This window comes from Ascaphus truei, chromosome 11, assembly GCF_040206685.1.
Source record: "Ascaphus truei isolate aAscTru1 chromosome 11, aAscTru1.hap1, whole genome shotgun sequence".
In the NCBI taxonomy this organism is placed as follows: Eukaryota; Metazoa; Chordata; class Amphibia; order Anura; family Ascaphidae; genus Ascaphus; species Ascaphus truei.
In genome coordinates this window covers 53036397-53056809 of record NC_134493.1, presented here as the reverse complement: position 1 = coordinate 53056809, position 20413 = coordinate 53036397, and the positions used below count along the sequence as shown (strand labels likewise).

Here is a 20413-nt window from a genome sequence, read left to right as displayed (position 1 = left end):
AGAGCCGTCTGTTCATTAGCAGTCACTCAGAGAGCCGTCTGTTCATTAGCAGTCACTCAGAGAGCCGTCTGTTCATTAGCAGTCACTCAGCAGTCTGTTATTAGATGATATCACACTGCAATTGAATGACATGCTGAGATTCTCACGCATGCGCAGCGGGGGGTGGATTTCGTGCGCATGCGTAGTAGATTCGAGGCTCCACGTTCTTAAGTGCTGGTCGCATCCTACTGCATCCGAGCGCCCCCTGACGGGTGGAACCACCGTCACCATGGAGATGCGTGCGTGCCCGCGCTCCGGGAAATGGAAGCTCGCGGCCGTGGCGTGTGATGAGGATGTTTGACCCTAGCGAGTTTCCGTAGTGAAGCGGTGACAGCAAAACAACGGGGTGTTGAGCAGTGGCGACACCGGAAGTACCGGGGACACGGCGACGCCGGGAGAACCGAGGGACAGAGGGAGAACTGGGGACTCCATACTGAGTACTTAGCGGAGGGATAAGCGGTAACTTCCGAGCCTACCAATATAACTAGGTCACTGGGACTGGTAACCTCCGCTGGTAACGGGGTCGCTGGGACCGGTAACTTCCGGGGTCGCTGGAACCGGTAACTTCCGGGGTCGCTGGAACCGGTAACTTCAGGGGTCGCTGGGACCGGTAACTTCCGGGGTCGCTGGGACCGGTAACTTCCGGGGTCGCTGGAACCGGTAACATCCGGGGTCGCTGGGACCGGTAACTTCCGGGGTCGCTGGAACCGGTAATTTCCGGGGTCGCTGGGACCGGTAACTTCCGGGGTCGCTGGGACCGGTAACTTCCGGGGTCGCTGGGACCGGTAACATCCGGGGTCGCTGGGACCGGTAACTTCCGGGGTCGCTGGAACCGGTAACTTCCGGGGTCGCTGGAACCGGTAACTTCCGGGGTCGCTGGGACCGGTAACTTCCGGGGTCGCTGGGACCGGTAACCTCCGGGGTCGCTGGGACCGGTAACTTTCGGGGTCGCTGGGACCGGTAACTTCAGGGGTCGCTGGGACCGGTAATTCAGGGGTCGCTGGGACCGGTAATCTCTGGGGTCGCTGGGACCGGTAACCTCTGGGGTATCGGGGTCGCTGGGACCGGTAACCTCTGCGGTAATGGGGCCTCCTGTCATGTTTTCTCAGATATAAAAGCTGCCTGTTTTGGTGCATTTTTCTTTCTGTCTCCAGCTCATGGAGTCTCTGTAACCAGTGAGGGAGCTCAAGGCTCAGCTTCTATCTGAAATAAGCCGGCCAAGACCAACCTGCTCCGGTTACAAGGTGAGGCCATCCTGACCAAAACACCTTGCCTGTGTATCATAATGTCCGTGTGCAGATTACTGTGCTTCTCTCACTGTGTTTTGGTGATGGATACAGGGTGCTGCACTTATCTCATTGAGTCTGGGAGTGGGATATAGGGTGCTGTGCTTGTCTTGACGAGCGCGGACTACAGGGCGCTGCGCTTGTCTCGCTGGGTCTGGGCGCGGGATACAGGGCGCTGCGCTTGTCTCGCTGGGTGCGGGATACAGGGCGCTGCGCTTGTCTCGCTGGGTCTGGGCGCGGGATACAGGGCGCTGCGCTTGTCTCGCTGGGTGCGGGATACACGGCGCTGCGCTTGTCTCGCTGGGTCTGGGCGCGGGATACAGGGCGCTGCGCTTGTCTCGCTGGGTCTGGGTGTGGGATACAGGGCGCTGCGCTTGTCTCGCTGTGTGTCTGGGCGCGGGATACAGGGCGCTGCGCTTGTCTCGCTGTGTGTCTGGGCGCGGGATACAGGGCGCTGCGCTTGTCTCGCTGTGTGTCTGGGCGCGGGATACAGGGCGCTGCGCTTGTCTCGCTGTGTGTCTGGGCGCGGGATACAGGGCGCTGCGCTTGTCTCGCTGTGTCTGGGCGCGGGATACAGGGCGCTGCGCTTGTCTCGCTGTGTGTCTGGGCGCGGGATACAGGGCGCTGCGCTTGTCTCGCTGTGTGTCTGGGCGCAGGATACAGGGCGCTGCGCTTGTCTCGCTGGGTCTGGGTGTGGGATACAGGGCGCTGCGTTTGTCTCGCTGTGGGTCTGGGCGCGGGATACAGGGCGCTGCGCTTGTCTCGCTGGGTGTGGGGTACAGGGCGCTGCGCTTGTCTCGCTGTGTCTGGGCGTGGGATACAGGGCGCTGCGCTTGTCTCACTGGGTCTGGGCGCAGGATACAGGGCGCTGCGCTTGTCTCGCTGGGTGTGGGGTACAGGGCGCTGCGCTTGTCTCGCTGTGTCTGGGCGTGGGATACAGGGCGCTGCGCTTGTCTCGCTGGGTCTGGGTGTGGGATACAGGGCGCTGCGTTTGTCTCGCTGTGGGTCTGGGCGCGGGATACAGGGCGCTGCGCTTGTCTCGCTGGGTGTGGGGTACAGGGCGCTGCGCTTGTCTCGCTGTGTCTGGGCGTGGGATACAGGGCGCTGCGCTTGTCTCACTGGGTCTGGGCGCAGGATACAGGGCGCTGCGCTTGTCTCGCTGGGTGTGGGGTACAGGGCGCTGCGCTTGTCTCGCTGTGTCTGGGCGTGGGATACAGGGCGCTGCGCTTGTCTCACTGGGTCTTGGCGCGGGATACAGGGCGCTGCGCTTGTCTCGCTGGGTCTGGGTGCGGGATACAGGGCGCTGCGCTTGTCTCACTGGGTCTGGGCGCAGGATACAGGGCGCTGCGCTTGTCTCGCTGTGTGTCTGGGCGCGGGATACAGGGCGCTGCGCTTGTCTCGCTGGGTCTGGGTGCAGGATACAGGGCGCTGCGCTTGTCTCGCTGGGTCTGGGCGCGGGATACAGGGCGCTGCGCTTGTCTCACTGGGTCTGGGTGCGGGATACAGGGTGCTGCGCTTGTCACGCTGTGTCTGGGTGCGGGATACAGGGTGCTGCGCTTGTCTCGCTGGGTCTGGGCGCGGGATACAGGGCGCTGCGCTTGTCTCGCTGTGTCTGGGTGCGGGATACAGGGTGCTGCGCTTGTCTCGCTGTGTCTGGGTGCGGGATGCAGGGCGCTGCGCTTGTTTCGCTGGGTCTGGCTGCGGGATACAGGGCGCTGCGCTTGTCTCGCTGTGTCTGGGTGCGGGATACAGGGTGCTGCGCTTGTCTCGCTGTGTCTGGGTGCGGGATACAGGGTGCTGCGCTTGTCTCGCTGTGTCTGGGTGCGGGATACAGTGTGCTGCGCTTGTCTCGCTGTGTCTGGGTGCGGGATACAGGGCGCTGCGCTTGTCTCGCTGGGTCTGGGCGCGGGATACAGGGCGCTGCGCTTGTCTCGCTGGGTCTGGGTGCGGGATACAGGGCGCTGCGCTTGTCTCGCTGGGCGCGGGATACAGGGCGCTGCGCTTGTCTCGCTGGGTCTGGGCGCGGGATACAGGGCGCTGCGCTTGTCTCGCTGGGTCTGGGCGCGGGATACAGGGCGCTGCGCTTGTCTCGCTGGGTCTGGGCGCGGGATACAGGGCGCTGCGCTTGTCTCGCTGTGTGTCTGGGCGCGGGATACAGGGCGCTGCGCTTGTCTCGCTGGGTCTGGGTGTGGGATACAGGGCGCTGCGCTTGTCTCGCTGGGTCTGGGTGTGGGATACAGGGTGCTGCGCTTGTCTCGCTGGGTCTGGGTGCGGGATACAGGGCGCTGCGCTTGTCTCGCTGGGTCTGGGTGCGGGATACAGGGCGCTGCGCTTGTCTCGCTGGGTCTGGGTGTGGGATACAGGGCGCTGCGCTTGTCTCGCTGTGTCTGGGTGCGGGATACAGGGCGCTGCGCTTGTCACGCTGTGTCTGGGTGCGGGATACAGGGTGATGCGCTTGTCTCGCTGGGTGCGGGATACAGGGCGCTGCGCTTGTCTCGCTGGGTGCGGGATACAGGGCGCTGCGCTTGTCTCGCTGGGTGCGGGATACAGGGCGCTGCGCTTGTCTCGCTGTGTCTGGGTGCGGGATACAGGGTGATGCGCTTGTCTCGCTGGGTGCGGGATACAGGGCGATGCGCTTGTCTCGCTGGGTGCGGGATACAGGGCGCTGCGCTTGTCACGCTGTGTCTGGGTGCGGGATACAGGGCGCTGCGCTTGTCTCGCTGGGTGCGGGATACAGGGCGATGCGCTTGTCTCGCTGGGTCTGGGCGCGGGATACAGGGCGTTGTGCTTGTCTCGCTGGGTGCGGGATACAGGGCGATGCGCTTGTCTCGCTGGGTCTGGGCGCGGGATACAGGGCGATGCGCTTGTCACGCTGTGTCTGGGTGCGGGATACAGGGTGATGCGCTTGTCTCGCTGGGTGCGGGATACAGGGCGATGCGCTTGTCTCGCTGGGTCTGGGCGCGGGATACAGGGCGTTGTGCTTGTCTCGCTGTGTGTCTGGGTGCGGGATACAGGGCGCTGCGCTTGTCTCGCTGTGTGTCTGGGTGCGGGATACAGGGCGTTGTGCTTGTCTCGCTGTGTGTCTGGGTGCGGGATACAGGGCGTTGTGCTTGTCTCGCTGTGTGTCTGGGTGCGGGATACAGGGTGATGCGCTTGTCTCGCTGTGTGTCTGGGTGCGGGATACAGGGCGTTGTGCTTGTCTCGCTGTGTGTCTGGGTGCGGGATACAGGGCGCTGCGCTTGTCTCGCTGTGTGTCTGGGTGCGGGATACAGGGCGCTGCGCTTGTCACGCTGTGTCTGGGCGCGGGATACAGGGCGCTGCGCTTGTCTCGCTGTGTGTCTGGGTGCGGGATACAGGGCGCTGCGCTTGTCTCGCTGGGTCTGGGCGCGGGATACAGGGCGCTGCGCTTGTCTCGCTGGGTGCGGGATACACGGCGCTGCGCTTGTCTCGCTGGGTCTGGGCGCGGGATACAGGGCGCTGCGCTTGTCTCGCTGGGTCTGGGTGTGGGATACAGGGCGCTGCGTTTGTCTCGCTGTGGGTCTGGGCGCGGGATACAGGGCGCTGCGCTTGTCTCGCTGGGTGTGGGGTACAGGGCGCTGCGCTTGTCTCGCTGTGTGTCTGGGCGCGGGATACAGGGCGCTGCGCTTGTCTCGCTGGGTCTGGGTGCAGGATACAGGGCGCTGCGCTTGTCTCGCTGGGTCTGGGCGCGGGATACAGGGCGCTGCGCTTGTCTCACTGGGTCTGGGTGCGGGATACAGGGTGCTGCGCTTGTCACGCTGTGTATCTGGGCGCGGGATACAGGGCGCTGCGCTTGTCTCGCTGGGTGTCTGGGCGCAGGATACAGGGCGCTGCGCTTGTCTCGCTGGGTCTGGGTGTGGGATACAGGGCGCTGCGTTTGTCTCGCTGTGGGTCTGGGCGCGGGATACAGGGCGCTGCGCTTGTCTCGCTGGGTGTGGGGTACAGGGCGCTGCGCTTGTCTCGCTGTGTCTGGGCGTGGGATACAGGGCGCTGCGCTTGTCTCACTGGGTCTTGGCGCGGGATACAGGGCGCTGCGCTTGTCTCGCTGGGTCTGGGCGCGGGATACAGGGCGCTGCGCTTGTCTCGCTGTGTCTGGGTGCGGGATACAGGGTGCTGCGCTTGTCTCGCTGTGTCTGGGTGCGGGATACAGGGCGCTGCGCTTGTCTCGCTGTGTCTGGGTGCGGGATACAGGGCGCTGCGCTTGTCTCGCTGGGTGTGGGGTACACGGCGCTGCGCTTGTCTCGCTGTGTCTGGGCGTGGGATACAGGGCGCTGCGCTTGTCTCACTGGGTCTGGGCGCAGGATACAGGGCGCTGCGCTTGTCTCGCTGGGTGTGGGGTACAGGGCGCTGCGCTTGTCTCGCTGTGTCTGGGCGTGGGATACAGGGCGCTGCGCTTGTCTCGCTGGGTCTTGGCGCGGGATACAGGGCGCTGCGCTTGTCTCGCTGGGTCTGGGTGCGGGATACAGGGCGCTGCGCTTGTCTCGCTGTGTGTCTGGGCGCGGGATACAGGGCGCTGCGCTTGTCTCGCTGGGTCTGGGTGCAGGATACAGGGCGCTGCGCTTGTCTCGCTGGGTCTGGGCGCGGGATACAGGGCGCTGCGCTTGTCTCACTGGGTCTGGGTGCGGGATACAGGGTGCTGCGCTTGTCACGCTGTGTCTGGGTGCGGGATACAGGGTGCTGCGCTTGTCTCGCTGGGTCTGGGCGCGGGATACAGGGTGCTGCGCTTGTCTCGCTGTGTCTGGGTGCGGGATACAGGGTGCTGCGCTTGTCTCGCTGTGTCTGAGGGCGCTGCGCTTGTTTCGCTGGGTCTGGCTGCGGGATACAGGGCGCTGCGCTTGTCTCGCTGTGTCTGGGCGCGGGATACAGGGCGCTGCGCTTGTCTCGCTGGGTCTGGGTGCGGGATACAGTGTGCTGCGCTTGTCTCGCTGTGTCTGGGTGCGGGATACAGGGCGCTGCGCTTGTCTCGCTGGGTCTGGGCGCGGGATACAGGGCGCTGCGCTTGTCTCGCTGGGTCTGGGTGCGGGATACAGGGCGCTGCGCTTGTCTCGCTGGGTCTGGGTGCGGGATACAGGGTGCTGCGCTTGTCTCGCTGGGTCTGGGCGCGGGATACAGGGCGCTGCGCTTGTCTCGCTGGGCGCGGGATACAGGGCGCTGCGCTTGTCTCGCTGGGTCTGGGCGCGGGATACAGGGCGCTGCGCTTGTCTCGCTGGGTCTGGGCGCGGGATACAGGGCGCTGCGCTTGTCTCGCTGGGTCTGGGCGCGGGATACAGGGCGCTGCGCTTGTCTCGCTGTGTGTCTGGGCGCGGGATACAGGGCGCTGCGCTTGTCTCGCTGGGTCTGGGTGTGGGATACAGGGCGCTGCGCTTGTCTCGCTGGGTCTGGGTGCGGGATACAGGGCGCTGCGCTTGTCTCGCTGGGTCTGGGTGCGGGATACAGGGCGCTGCGCTTGTCTCGCTGGGTCTGGGTGCGGGATACAGGGCGCTGCGCTTGTCTCGCTGGGTCTGGGTGTGGGATACAGGGCGCTGCGCTTGTCTCGCTGTGTCTGGGTGCGGGATACAGGGTGCTGCGCTTGTCTCGCTGTGTCTGGGTGCGGGATACAGGGTGCTGCGCTTGTCTCGCTGGGTCTGGGTGCGGGATACAGGGCGCTGCGCTTGTTTCGCTGGGTCTGGGCGCTGGATACAGGGCGCTGCGCTTGTCTCGCTGGGTCTGGGCGCGGGATACAGGGCGCTGCGCTTGTCACGCTGTGTCTGGGTGCGGGATACAGGGTGATGCGCTTGTCTCGCTGGGTGCGGGATACAGGGCGCTGCGCTTGTCTCGCTGGGTGCGGGATACAGGGCGCTGCGCTTGTCTCGCTGTGTCTGGGTGCGGGATACAGGGTGACGCGCATGTCTCGCTGGGTGCGGGATACAGGGCGATGCGCTTGTCTCGCTGGGTGCGGGATACAGGGCGCTGCGCTTGTCACGCTGTGTCTGGGTGCGGGATACAGGGTGATGCGCTTGTCTCGCTGGGTGCGGGATACAGGGCGATGCGCTTGTCTCGCTGGGTGCGGGATACAGGGCGCTGCGCTTGTCTCGCTGTGTGTCTGGGCGTGGGATACAGGGCGCTGCGCTTGTCTCGCTATGTCTGGGTGCGGGATACAGGGCATTGTGCTTGTCTCGCTGTGTGTCTGGGTGCGGGATACAGGGCGTTGTGCTTGTCTCGCTGTGTGTCTGGGTGCGGGATACAGGGCGTTGTGCTTGTCTCGCTGTGTGTCTGGGTGCGGGATACAGGGCGTTGTGCTTGTCTCGCTGTGTGTCTGGGTGCGGGATACAGGGCGTTGTGCTTGTCTCGCTGTGTGTCTGGGTGCGGGATACAGGGCGTTGTGCTTGTCTCGCTGTGTGTCTGGGTGCGGGATACAGGGTGATGCGCTTGTCTCGCTGGGTCTGGGCGCGGGATACAGGGCGCTGCGCTTGTCTCGCTGGGTGCGGGATACATGCCGCTGCGCTTGTCTCGCTGGGTGTGGGGTACAGGGCGCTGCGCTTGTCTCGCTGTGTCTGGGCGTGGGATACAGGGCGCTGCGCTTGTCTCACTGGGTCTGGGCACAGGATACAGGGCGCTGCGCTTGTCTCGCTGGGTGTGGGGTACAGGGCGCTGCGCTTGTCTCGCTGTGTCTGGGCGTGGGATACAGGGCGCTGCGCTTGTCTCACTGGGTCTTGGCGCGGGATACAGGGCGCTGCGCTTGTCTCGCTGGGTCTGGGCGCGGGATACAGGGCGCTGCGCTTGTCTCGCTGTGTCTGGGTGCGGGATACAGGGTGCTGCGCTTGTCTCGCTGTGTCTGGGTGCGGGATACAGGGCGCTGCGCTTGTCTCGCTGTGTCTGGGTGCGGGATACAGGGCGCTGCGCTTGTCTCGCTGGGTGTGGGGTACACGGCGCTGCGCTTGTCTCGCTGTGTCTGGGCGTGGGATACAGGGCGCTGCGCTTGTCTCACTGGGTCTGGGCGCAGGATACAGGGCGCTGCGCTTGTCTCGCTGGGTGTGGGGTACAGGGCGCTGCACTTGTCTCGCTGTGTCTGGGCGTGGGATACAGGGCGCTGCGCTTGTCTCGCTGGGTCTTGGCGCGGGATACAGGGCGCTGCGCTTGTCTCGCTGGGTCTGGGTGCGGGATACAGGGCGCTGCGCTTGTCTCACTGGGTCTGGGCGCAGGATACAGGGCGCTGCGCTTGTCTCGCTGTGTGTCTGGGCGCGGGATACAGGGCGCTGCGCTTGTCTCGCTGGGTCTGGGTGCAGGATACAGGGCGCTGCGCTTGTCTCGCTGGGTCTGGGCGCGGGATACAGGGCGCTGCGCTTGTCTCACTGGGTCTGGGTGCGGGATACAGGGTGCTGCGCTTGTCATGCTGTGTCTGGGTGCGGGATACAGGGTGCTGCGCTTGTCTCGCTGGGTCTGGGCGCGGGATACAGGGCGCTGCGCTTGTCTCGCTGTGTCTGGGTGCGGGATACAGGGTGCTGCGCTTGTCTCGCTGTGTCTGGGTGCGGGATGCAGGGCGCTGCGCTTGTTTCGCTGGGTCTGGCTGCGGGATACAGGGCGCTGCGCTTGTCTCGCTGTGTCTGGGTGCGGGATACAGGGTGCTGCGCTTGTCTCGCTGTGTCTGGGTGCGGGATACAGGGTGCTGCGCTTGTCTCGCTGTGTCTGGGTGCGGGATACAGTGTGCTGCGCTTGTCTCGCTGTGTCTGGGTGCGGGATACAGGGCGCTGCGCTTGTCTCGCTGGGTCTGGGCGCGGGATACAGGGCGCTGCGCTTGTCTCGCTGGGTCTGGGTGCGGGATACAGGGCGCTGCGCTTGTCTCGCTGGGTCTGGGTGCGGGATACAGGGTGCTGCGCTTGTCTCGCTGGGTCTGGGCGCGGGATACAGGGCGCTGCGCTTGTCTCGCTGGGCGCGGGATACAGGGCGCTGCGCTTGTCTCGCTGTGTCTGGGTGCGGGATACAGGGCGCTGCGCTTGTCTCGCTGTGTCTGGGTGCGGGATACAGGGTGCTGCGCTTGTCTCGCTGTGTCTGGGTGCGGGATACAGGGCGCTGCGCTTGTTTCGCTGGGTCTGGGCGCTGGATACAGGGCGCTGCGCTTGTCTCGCTGGGTCTGGGCGCGGGATACAGGGCGCTGCGCTTGTCCCGCTGTGTCTGGGTGCGGGATACAGGGTGATGCGCTTGTCTCGCTGGGTGCGGGATACAGGGCGCTGCGCTTGTCTCGCTGGGTGCGGGATACAGGGCGCTGCGCTTGTCTCGCTGGGCGCGGGATACAGGGCGCTGCGCTTGTCTCGCTGTGTCTGGGTGCGGGATACAGGGTGATGCGCTTGTCTCGCTGGGTGCGGGATACAGGGCGATGCGCTTGTCTCGCTGGGTGCGGGATACAGGGCGCTGCGCTTGTCACGCTGTGTCTGGGTGCGGGATACAGGGTGATGCGCTTGTCTCGCTGGGTGCGGGATACAGGGCGATGCGCTTGTCTCGCTGGGTGCGGGATACAGGGCGCTGCGCTTGTCTCGCTGGGTCTGGGCGCGGGATACAGGGCGCTGCGCTTGTCTCGCTGGGTCTGGGCGCGGGATACAGGGCGCTGCGCTTGTCTCGCTATGTCTGGGTGTGGGATACAGGGCGCTGCGCTTGTCTCGCTGGGTCTGGGCGCGGGATACAGGGTGCTGCGCTTGTCTCGCTGGGTCTGGGCGCGGGATACAGGGCGCTGCGCTTGTCTCGCTATGTCTGGGTGTGGGATACAGGGCGCTGCGCTTGTCTCGCTATGTCTGGGTGCGGGATACAGGGCGCTGCGCTTGTCTCGCTGTGTGTCTGGGTGCGGGATACAGGGCGTTGTGCTTGTCTCGCTGTGTGTCTGGGTGCGGGATACAGGGTGCTGCGCTTGTCTCGCTGGGTCTGGGTGCGGGGTACAGGGCGCTGCGCTTGTCTCGCTGTGTGTCTGGGTGCGGGATACAGGGCGTTGTGCTTGTCTCGCTGTGTGTCTGGGTGCGGGATACAGGGTGATGCGCTTGTCTCGCTGGGTCTGGGCGCGGGATACAGGGCGCTGCGCTTGTCTCGCTGGGTGCGGGATACAGGGCGCTGCGCTTGTCTCGCTGTGTATCTGGGTGCGGGATAAAGGGCGCTGCGCTTGTCTCGCTGGGTGCGGGATACAGGGCGCTGCGCTTGTCTCGCTGTGTGTCTGGGCGTGGGATACAGGGCGCTGCGCTTGTCTCGCTGTGTGTCTGGGTGCGGGATACAGGGCGTTGTGCTTGTCTCGCTATGTCTGGGTGCGGGATACAGGGCGCTGCGCTTGTCTCGCTGGGTCTGGGCGCGGGATACAGGGCGCTGCGCTTGTCTCGCTGGGTGCGGGATACAGGGCGCTGCGCTTGTCTCGCTGTGTATCTGGGTGCGGGATACAGGGCGCTGCGCTTGTCTCGCTGGGTGCGGGATACAGGGCTCTGCGCTTGTCTCGCTGGGTGCGGGATACAGGGTGATGCGCTTGTCTCGCTGGGTGCGGGGTACAGGGTGATGCGCATGTCTCGCTGTGTCTGGGCGCGGGATACAGGGCGCTGCGCTTGTCTCGCTGGGTGCGGGATACAGGGTGATGCGCTTGTCTCGCTGGGTCTGGGCGCGGGATACAGGGCGCTGCGCTTGTCTCGCTGGGTGCGGGATACAGGGCGCTGCGCTTGTCTCGCTGTGTATCTGGGTGCGGGATACAGGGCGCTGCGCTTGTCTCGCTGTGAATCTGGGTGCGGGATACAGGGCGCTGCGCTTGTCTCGCTGGGTCTGGGTGCGGGATACAGGGTGATGCGCTTGTCTCGCTGTGTGTCTGGGTGCGGGATACAGGGCGCTGCGCTTGTCTCGCTGGGTCTGGGTGCGGGATACAGGGCGTTGTGCTTGTCTCGCTGTGTGTCTGGGTGCGGGATACAGGGCGCTGCGCTTGTCTCGCTGGGTCTGGGCGCGGGATACAGGGCGCTGCGCTTGTCTCGCTGGGTGCGGGATACAGGGCGCTGCGCTTGTCTCGCTGTGTGTCTGGGTGCGGGATACAGGGCGCTGCGCTTGTCTCGCTGGGTCTGGGTGCGGGATACAGGGCGCTGCGCTTGTCTCGCTGGGTGCGGGATACAGGGCGCTGCGCTTGTCTCGCTGGGTGCGGGATACAGGGCGCTGCGCTTGTCTCGCTGGGTCTGGGTGCGGGATACAGGGCGCTGCGCTTGTCTCGCTGGGTGCGGGATACAGGGTGATGCGCTTGTCTCGCTGGGTGCGGGATACAGGGCGCTGCGCTTGTCTCGCTGGGTGCGGGATACAGGGCGTTGCGCTTGTCTCGCTGGGTGCGGGATACAGGGTGATGCGCTTGTCTCGCTGGGTGCGGGATACAGGGCGCTGCGCTTGTCTCGCTGGGTGCGGGATACAGGGTGATGCGCTTGTCTCGCTGGGTGCGGGATACAGGGTGATGCGCTTGTCTCGCTGGGTGCGGGATACAGGGTGATGCGCTTGTCTCGCTGGGTGCGGGATACAGGGTGATGCGCTTGTCTCGCTGGGTGCGGGATACAGGGCGCTGCGCTTGTCTCGCTGGGTGCGGGATACAGGGCGCTGCGCTTGTCTCGCTATGTCTGGGTGCGGGATACAGGGTGATGCGCTTGTCTCGCTGGGTGCGGGATACAGGGTGATGCGCTTGTCTCGCTATGTCTGGGTGCGGGATACAGGGTGATGCGCTTGTCTCGCTGGGTGCGGGATACAGGGCGCTGCGCTTGTCTCGCTATGTCTGGGTGCGGGATACAGGGTGATGCGCTTGTCTCGCTGTGTGTCTGGGTGCGGGATACAGGGCGCTGCGCTTGTCTCGCTGGGTGCGGGATACAGGGCGCTGCGCTTGTCTCGCTGGGTGCGGGATACAGGGCGCTGCGCTTGTCTCGCTGTGTGTCTGGGTGCGGGATACAGGGCGCTGCGCTTGTCTCGCTGTGTGTCTGGGTGCGGGATACAGGGCGCTGCGCTTGTCTCGCTGGGTGCGGGATACAGGGCGCTGCGCTTGTCTCGCTATGTCTGGGTGCGGGATACAGGGCGTTGTGCTTGTCTCGCTGTGTGTCTGGGTGCGGGATACAGGGCGCTGCGCTTGTCTCGCTGTGTGTCTGGGTGTGGGATACAGGGCGATGCGCTTGTCTCGCTGGGTGCGGGATACAGGGCGCTGCGCTTGTCTCGCTGGGTGCGGGATACAGGGCGCTGCGCTTGTCTCGCTGGGTGCGGGATACAGGGCGTTGTGCTTGTCTCGCTGTGTGTCTGGGTGCGGGATACAGGGCGTTGTGCTTGTCTCGCTGTGTGTCTGGGTGCGGGATACAGGGCGTTGTGCTTGTCTCGCTGTGTGTCTGGGTGCGGGGTACAGGGTGATGCGCTTGTCTCGCTGTGTGTCTGGGTGCGGGATACAGGGCGTTGTGCTTGTCTCGCTGTGTGTCTGGGTGCGGGGTACAGGGTGATGCGCTTGTCTCGCTGTGTGTCTGGGTGCGGGGTACAGGGTGATGCGCTTGTCTCGCTGTGTGTCTGGGTGCGGGGTACAGGGCGCTGCGCTTGTCTCGCTGGGTGCGGGATACAGGGTGATGCGCTTGTCTCGCTGGGTGCGGGATACAGGGCGCTGCGCTTGTCTCGCTGTGTGTCTGGGTGCGGGATACAGGGCGATGCGCTTGTCTCGCTGGGTGCGGGATACAGGGCGTTGTGCTTGTCTCGCTGTGTGTCTGGGTGCGGGATACAGGGCGTTGTGCTTGTCTCGCTGTGTGTCTGGGTGCGGGATACAGGGCGTTGTGCTTGTCTCGCTGTGTGTCTGGGTGCGGGATACAGGGTGATGCGCTTGTCTCGCTGTGTATCTGGGTGCGGGATACAGGGCGCTGCGCTTGTCTCGCTGGGTGCGGGGTACAGGGCGCTGCGCTTGTCTCGCTGTGTCTGAGCATGAGATCTTCTTGTGTTTGCATATAAGACACCGCTTCTCTTGGCCTGAATACTGGTATCAACTCACTGCCCCTCTTTCCCTATCAGGTGTGAATGAGCGAGGAGGAGCCCCCCGCTGCCCTCGCTGACACTGTGCTGCGCTTCCTCTGCCATGATGACATAGACACCGTGAAGGAGCTATGTGCCGATTGGTTCCCGATCGAGTGAGTGTGCAGGATGGGGTTTTGCTTGTCGCTGGTCCTCACTCCCACGCCTGTCTCTGGGGAGAGGCTGTGTCTGAGCTTAGCCTATGATTTTGTGTCTGCTGCAGGTACCCGGACTCCTGGTACAGAGACATCACCTCCAACAAGAAGTTCTTCTCGCTGGCAGCCACCCACCGTGGGCAGATCGTAGCCATGATAGTGGCGGAAATCAAAGGCAGGACCAAGGTGCACAAGGAGGTGAGCCACCCGAGGTGGGGGGTAAGTGTAGCGGCAGCACAGAGAGGAGTTTACATAGAGAACCGCATGGAAAAACAAAGAGGGCGGGCAATGCACCAATTTGCCCAAAGAACTTACACTCTAGTAAGGGACTTGCAGAGACGCACGGATCGATGTAAATGCCTCATTCTTACTGCTGTGCAGAGACCATGGCGAGTGTCTCTCTAGTGATTAGATTAGATGTTAGATGCCTGTGAGTTTGCGATGATTGGGTTACGGGCCTCTCTGGCAGGGACGGGGTTAAATGGAGGTGTCTGGGTGTTTTTTTTTTTGGTTTAGGATGGGGACATCCTCGCGTCCGGTTTCCCGGGGGACGCTCAGGTGGCGTACATCCTAAGCCTCGGCGTGATGAAGGAGTTCAGGAAGCAGGGCATCGGTGGGTACCCCTAGAAAACGTCCTACCCCCGCCCCACAATCGCCCCCAAATCGCCCGTATATCTCGCTAGTCCCTTTCCAAATCCACCGAAACCGCCGTGTTTCTCCCAATCAACAGGGACGGCTCTTTCCTTTTTAAGACCGTAGCATGGCGTGTAGTAATACAGCTTTTTAGGGGTTGTCGTGGCTTGGGGGGGGGGGGGGGGTCGTCCCCTTCTGACCTGTGACCTCTCGCCCCCTTCTGACCTGTGACCTCTCGCCCCCTTCTGACCTGTGACCTCTCGCTCAGGGTCCCTGCTGCTGGAGAGCCTGAAGAGTCACATCTCCAGCACGGCCCAGGATCACTGCAAGGCCTTGTACCTCCACGTGCTGAGCACCAACAGCAGCGCCATCCGCTTCTACGAGAACCGCCACTTCCGCCAGCACCACTACCTGCCGTACTACTACTCCATCCGCGGGGTGCTGCAGGACGCGTACACCTACGTGCTGTACCTCAACGGGGGACACCCGCCCTGGACTGTCATATATCCTTCTCCGGCAGCCCCTCTCGCCCCCTGCTGTCTTGTCGCTAACGTCCTCTGTAATCTCCCACCTCCCCTCGGTAACATTTTCGGCGCCTCGCGCGGTGATCCGTTCAACTGTGGTGGTGCCAATCGGGGCGCTGGTGGCCCTGGAAACGTCAGTGGGGTTGTCTGTGTGACAGTTGACCTGATCCCAGGTATTATACAGGTGTATGTTTGTGTCACTGGGAGAGTGACCGCCCTGTGTTACTGGGAGAGTGACCGCCCTGTGTTACTGGGAGAGTGACCGCCCTGTGTTACTGGGAGAGTGACCGCCCTGTGTTACTGGGAGAGTGACCGCCCTGTGTTACTGGGAGAGTGACCGCCCTGTGTTACTGGGAGAGTGACCGCCCTGTGTTACTGGGAGAGTGACCGCCCTGTGTCACTGGGAGAGTGACCGCCCTGTGTCACTGGGAGAGTGACCGCCCTGTGTTACTGGGAGAGTGACCGCCCTGTGTCCCAACGCTGCATCCAATATGGGAAATGTTGAGTTCGTTACTATGTGTTTTTTCTCTTCTCATAAGTCATTTTGTTCAATGTTTTGGGCCCGAGCCTGCGGAGCACGTTAAGGACGACGCCATCAGCAGGGTGCTACACTACCACTGTATATACTGTGTCTCTTGTATGTCTTCCACTGCATAGAGCGAAGAGGAAAAACAAAACAGTGATGTAACGAGGGGGGGGGGGGCTCAACTCCAGTCCTTAAGCCGTGCCAACAGGTCAGGTTTTCAGGATATCCCTGTTTCCGTACAGGTGACTCAATCGGAGGCCGAGTCACCTGTGCTGAAGCTGGGACCGATTGAACCACTTGTGCTGAAGCCGATTGAGCCATCTGTGCTGGGATATCCTGAAAACCTAAGCGGTTGTGCGCTCCTGATATAGCCAATAGCATGGGCTGCATGGCGTACGCGGTGCCTACGAGCTTTGCGTGTAGGAGCGCTGTGTGCGAGCTGCAGGGCAGTTACATTTCGAGGGCAGAGCCAAGTAATGGTGCCCCAAGAAAGAGTTGGTCAAGATCATCCACTGAACGTCTTCACAACGACAAATATATGAAGTCCCTTTGGTTGTGACGCGTAGTCTGCGGCGCCGTCATCTTTGTAGACGCTTGTATGGGGAATAGTTCATGAGATCAGCAGCGGGATCGGCTCTCGGGGCCCAAGCAGAAGGATAGGGGCGACCCCTGTAGCCTCTGTGACTGCTGCTCTCTGGGACAGGCCTCCAGGACTCGGCATCCGTATTCAATAAAGAAAACGTGTGTGTGTGTTTGTGTGTTTGTGTGTGTGTGTGTGTGTGTGTGTGTGTGTGTGTGTGTGTGTGTGTGTGTGTGTGTTTCTATTGGTGAACATTTTTTGGACGTTTGTGACCCCTCTTGTCCCTGTTTTCGCCCGTCCCAATGACGGATCTTGTTGAGCACCTGTAAATGACCAGTTTATTAAGGACGGCTCTCGCTCCAGTGGAGAGGTTACGGGGGCTTTTTGCAGGTGCAGCGGTGTTGGGGCCCACAGATGGGCCACACTGTGACGTGGTTATAGGCTTAACATACGTTGGCCAAAGAATTGAGCTCCATGACCCTTATTTCTGAAAAGAAAAACAGATCAGTATTTATATCATTTGTCTCATTGGATGTAGCACTGGGGCTTTCTGTCTTTTGTTATATACTGTACATTGGGTCAGGGGTTCGCCCCCCTGCCTGCTCTCCAACTTGCTCGCGCCCCCCTCCCAAGTCCGGCATCTCTCACGTTGCCATGGCGACGCTGTGTTGGAACACGATGTCACATGACATTTGGCGCTGCGTTGTCACAACGACGCGTGTCGGGTGGAGCCGGAGAGCAGGTAAGAGGCGGTTACAGAAGTTCTGTGCCCCCCCCCCCCCGCCAATCAGTTTTAATGTTGTGGGGGAGAGCGTGGGGCCTCTGTAAGCGCGGCGCCTCCCTTACAAAATGGCGTGCCCCCCCCCCCTGATTGCGCACCTCTGCTTTAGGTTACCATCCCAGTAGAACTCCTTCTGACACAAATACACATGGGGTTGTGGGTTAGGGTTGTGAGCTTACAGGGGCTGTGTGTGTTTGTTCATTTCTATTCCCCCCTAAGACTGGCTGCTCCCGCCGTGTCGCTTGTAACGCATTGTTTCACAAACGGCCTGGAGACATTTTCGGGGCGTACACTGCGTTTTCTAGTACAAATGGGCAAAAGGTGCCAAGCTGGGCAGCAAGGAATGAGAATAGGCCGTTGAAACGGGTTGTAAACCACTGATAAATATAGTGAAATCAATCTGAAAAAGTGCCAAAAATAATGATCTCTCTTTCTTCCCACACTTACTGCTGCAGCGACGGTGATGTCCACCTTTCTCCTGCGGGAAGACGTCTCTCGGTAGTCTTGGCAAGCCCAAACCCCAGAGCCACCCCTTGCCAAGCTTGTGTGGGTCTAATTGAAACACTGTTTCGGCACAGGTGGCCCAATCGGACCCAGCTTCAGCACAGGTGGCTTGCTCAGTCCCAGCTTCAGCACGGGTGGCTCAATCAGAGACACAGTCAAAGACTGAGCCATCTGTGCTGAAGCTGGGATATCCTGACCGGTTGGGGGGGCTTGAGGACATAGGTGGAGATAATAAAGGTGACCGCCACCTTCCTCCTGTGGGAAGACGTCTCTCAATAGACGGGTCAAGCCCCAGAGCCACTGCTTGCTAAGCTTGTGTAGGTCTAATTGAAACACAGGTCTCTGGCCGCCCCCCCCCCCCCCTACATTCATGTGTGTACTCGGACTTGTATTGGGAGACGTCTCCCCGCAGGTGAGAGGCAGCAGTGAGCGTGGGAAGTACGTATACATTTTCCTAGCATTTTATTGGTAAGATTTATTGTGACTATCGGGGCGTTTCTGGGCTGTAACTGCACTATAGCGCCTAAATGTTAACCCCTTAGACCCCACATCCATGTCAGGCATCCCATTGGCCATTATTGTTTGTTTTTCCCTCTTCTTCTCTTTCCATTGGAAGAAATACAAAGGACACAGTATAGCAGTGAGTGTGCAGGACCCGTGGATAGGGCCACACCGTGACGTGGTTGAAGGCTTGAAATGTTTTGGCCAAAGGATTAAATTAAATGACCCATACACTTATGAGAAGAAAAAAACATTGAATAATGAACTCCAATAATTTGTCATATTGGGTGTGCATTGGGCTATCTTTGTCTACATTTACCCGATTGGCACTATCACGGTGTAATGAATAACCTGTATCCCTCTCCTGTCTGCCCATTCGTCTCTCCCCTGCCTGTCCGTCCGTGCCTCTCGCCCGTCTGCGCCTCTCCCCTGCCCGTTCGCGCCACACACTCGCCCGCCTACACCTCACCTGAGCCCTGCCCCTGCCTGTTTGTCCGTGTCTCTCCCCCTGCCTGTTCGGTCCGCGCCCTTCCCCTGCCCGTTTGTCCGGGCCTCCGCCCTGTCAGCCACTCCTGCCCGACCGTCTGTCTCCCATCTCCTCCTCTCCCCCCTCCTCCGTCTCCCCCCCTCTGCCTCCTCCCTCCCCCTCCATACCCTGGTTTCTCCTTAACCCCTGTGCACGGATTACCTGCAGCACATCGGCTCTACGCTGGCCGGTCTCAGCCCGTGCTCTCTCCCGCAACGAATTTACCGCCAGGCGCATTCTCTGCTGCGCAGCCTGCTGCCGTGGTCTGGGATCTCCGCTAAGAGTGGGATAGAGTACAGCCGCACCATGTGACCACAGGTACCTCTCCCGCACCGCGTGTCCAACCCATGCGAGCCACTGGTACCCTCAGCCCTGGCGGTGTTACTCTGACCCCCATCCTTTCAGCTCTCTAGTCCTAGAGGTGACCGCCCTTGTACCACAGAACCCATGCATAGCATCAACCCACACCATCCAGTCCTAGAGGTGTCTTCCTCCACCTCCTTACTAGAGATACTGTTCTTTATCTGTCCCTAGCTGCACCAGAGTACTCTTGCTTTGGCCTAGAGGTGACCAGTCACGTCTCTCTCTCTCCACAGGTCTGTGACCCTCAAAATGGCAGCAGGTGCCCTGGGGGTATCCCAACCTGCCCTCCGCCCCAGATCCGCACCTGTCCACCCTCTTCCAGGACGCTGACTGCTGGAAAGATGGCCTCATAGTGTCTCCATGGTGCAGGAAAGATGCTTCTTAACCCTGGCTGCAGCCATGTGTAGGATCAGGCTATAGGGGTTTCATACGGGGTCACCTTTCAAAGCCGCTCTCAGTGGCAAAGTTGGGTCAAAAGTGCACACTCTTCTTGCCCCCAGGAGCTGCTTTGCCTCCATGGATGAGCGCCCCCCCCTAGAAGAACTTGTAACGGGGTCCCGTGCTTTCCCCCCGCGCAACACTCGTTTTTACTGGGACTGGAAGCCCTCGCCGTGTCTCTTGTCCGTACCTCCAGACCCTATTAGGCTGCGGCCAGGGAGCGAGCGTGCTGGCGTCACGCGCTCTGCTCGGCCGAGAGGTTTGTGGCTAGGTACGTACGTGCACGCGGGGGGTGCGGAAATGACATCACGGAGCTGGTTCGCCCTCATTGGGCGAAATGATCCCGTGACGCGCCAGCGAGCGGCAAATTCAAATGTGCTTGCTTCGGCAAGCAGCTAAGCGCTGAGCAGGCGCAGGCACTCGCTAACGCTGGCCACACACATTGCAGCAATGTCTAATATGTATAGTGGTTCCCAGCACACAATAAAGAAAAATCAGACAAAGTGTCAATCTGAAAATGCAACGATATTGGAAAATAACGCAGATACAGAGCCAACCCGAATAAGGTCCTGGAGAGTACATCTCATGGGTTAAAACAAATACGCAAAAAAATGGGCGGGAGAGGTGGAACAAGGGGAATGAAACAATACAAGGACAAAAAAGAGGGGCGGTATGAAACAACATATAATACACGCTGAGGTCAAGGTGATAAAATATAGGGGGGTAACGTTTCGGGGCCTACAATGCACATGAGGCACCTGCACAGAACACTATAAAGCAAATCTGCAATAAGCTGGTAAAGAAAAAATTAAACAATACGAATCCTTCGCTGTTTGTCAGTAATTCTCCGTGGAGGTCCCTGCGGAGAGTGCATGAGAGTTCCTGACAAACAGCGCAGCGAAGGATTCGTATTGTTTCATTTTTTTCTTCCCCAGCTTATTGCAGATTTGCTTCACAGTGTTCTGTGCAGGTGGCTCGTGTGCATTGTGTTGCTCTATCAGATCATAGTATTTCTAAAAGCTATTCCATTAGTCCCTCACTACGTAGGATTTTCTGATCACCTTATTCTGATTATTTGGATGTCATGGTCATGTACCTTTGAATTTCTTCTAATATAGATACTAACTTTGATTCCCCTCTCCCGTCCAATTGTTTGCGTATTTGTTCTAACCCATGAGATGTACTCTCTAGCCCTTATTATGGTTGGCTCTGTATCTGCGTTATTTTCCAATATATCGTTGCAATTTCAGATTGACACTGTCGGATTTTTCTTTATTGTGTGCTGGGAACCACTATACATACTAGTCATTTTCCCTGGGGGGGGGGGGGGGGGGGGTCTGAGGTCCCTCCCCGTTCCCCTCCACCATATTATTATTAACATCCATTGTTGTGGAGTGCTACCAAACCCACATACTATTACAGCCATGTGTTTCATCGCGGCGAGCGTGTGCACCCGCTCAGCTTCACCCTGGACAAGGCCTAAAGCTGAGCTCACGGTGCCTGCTTCGTCCACGCACGCCTCCGCCGCGCACTCCTGCAGCCCAG

General features: G+C 61.0%; 1 protein-coding gene across 1 annotated transcript; it reads left to right on the top strand.

Moving 5' to 3' along the window:
- Positions 1 to 282: 282 nt before the first annotated feature.
- NAA60 (N-alpha-acetyltransferase 60, NatF catalytic subunit) lies at positions 283 to 19403 on the top strand. Its single transcript, XM_075566328.1, has 8 exons — positions 283 to 498; positions 1194 to 1283; positions 13338 to 13453; positions 13561 to 13690; positions 14009 to 14105; positions 14394 to 14628; positions 18223 to 18385; positions 18664 to 19403. Exons 3-7 carry the CDS (start codon positions 13344 to 13346, stop codon positions 18377 to 18379), a joined length of 729 nt encoding a protein of 242 aa, XP_075422443.1. The 5' UTR covers positions 283 to 498; positions 1194 to 1283; positions 13338 to 13343; the 3' UTR covers positions 18380 to 18385; positions 18664 to 19403.
- Positions 19404 to 20413: the final 1010 nt, after the last annotated feature.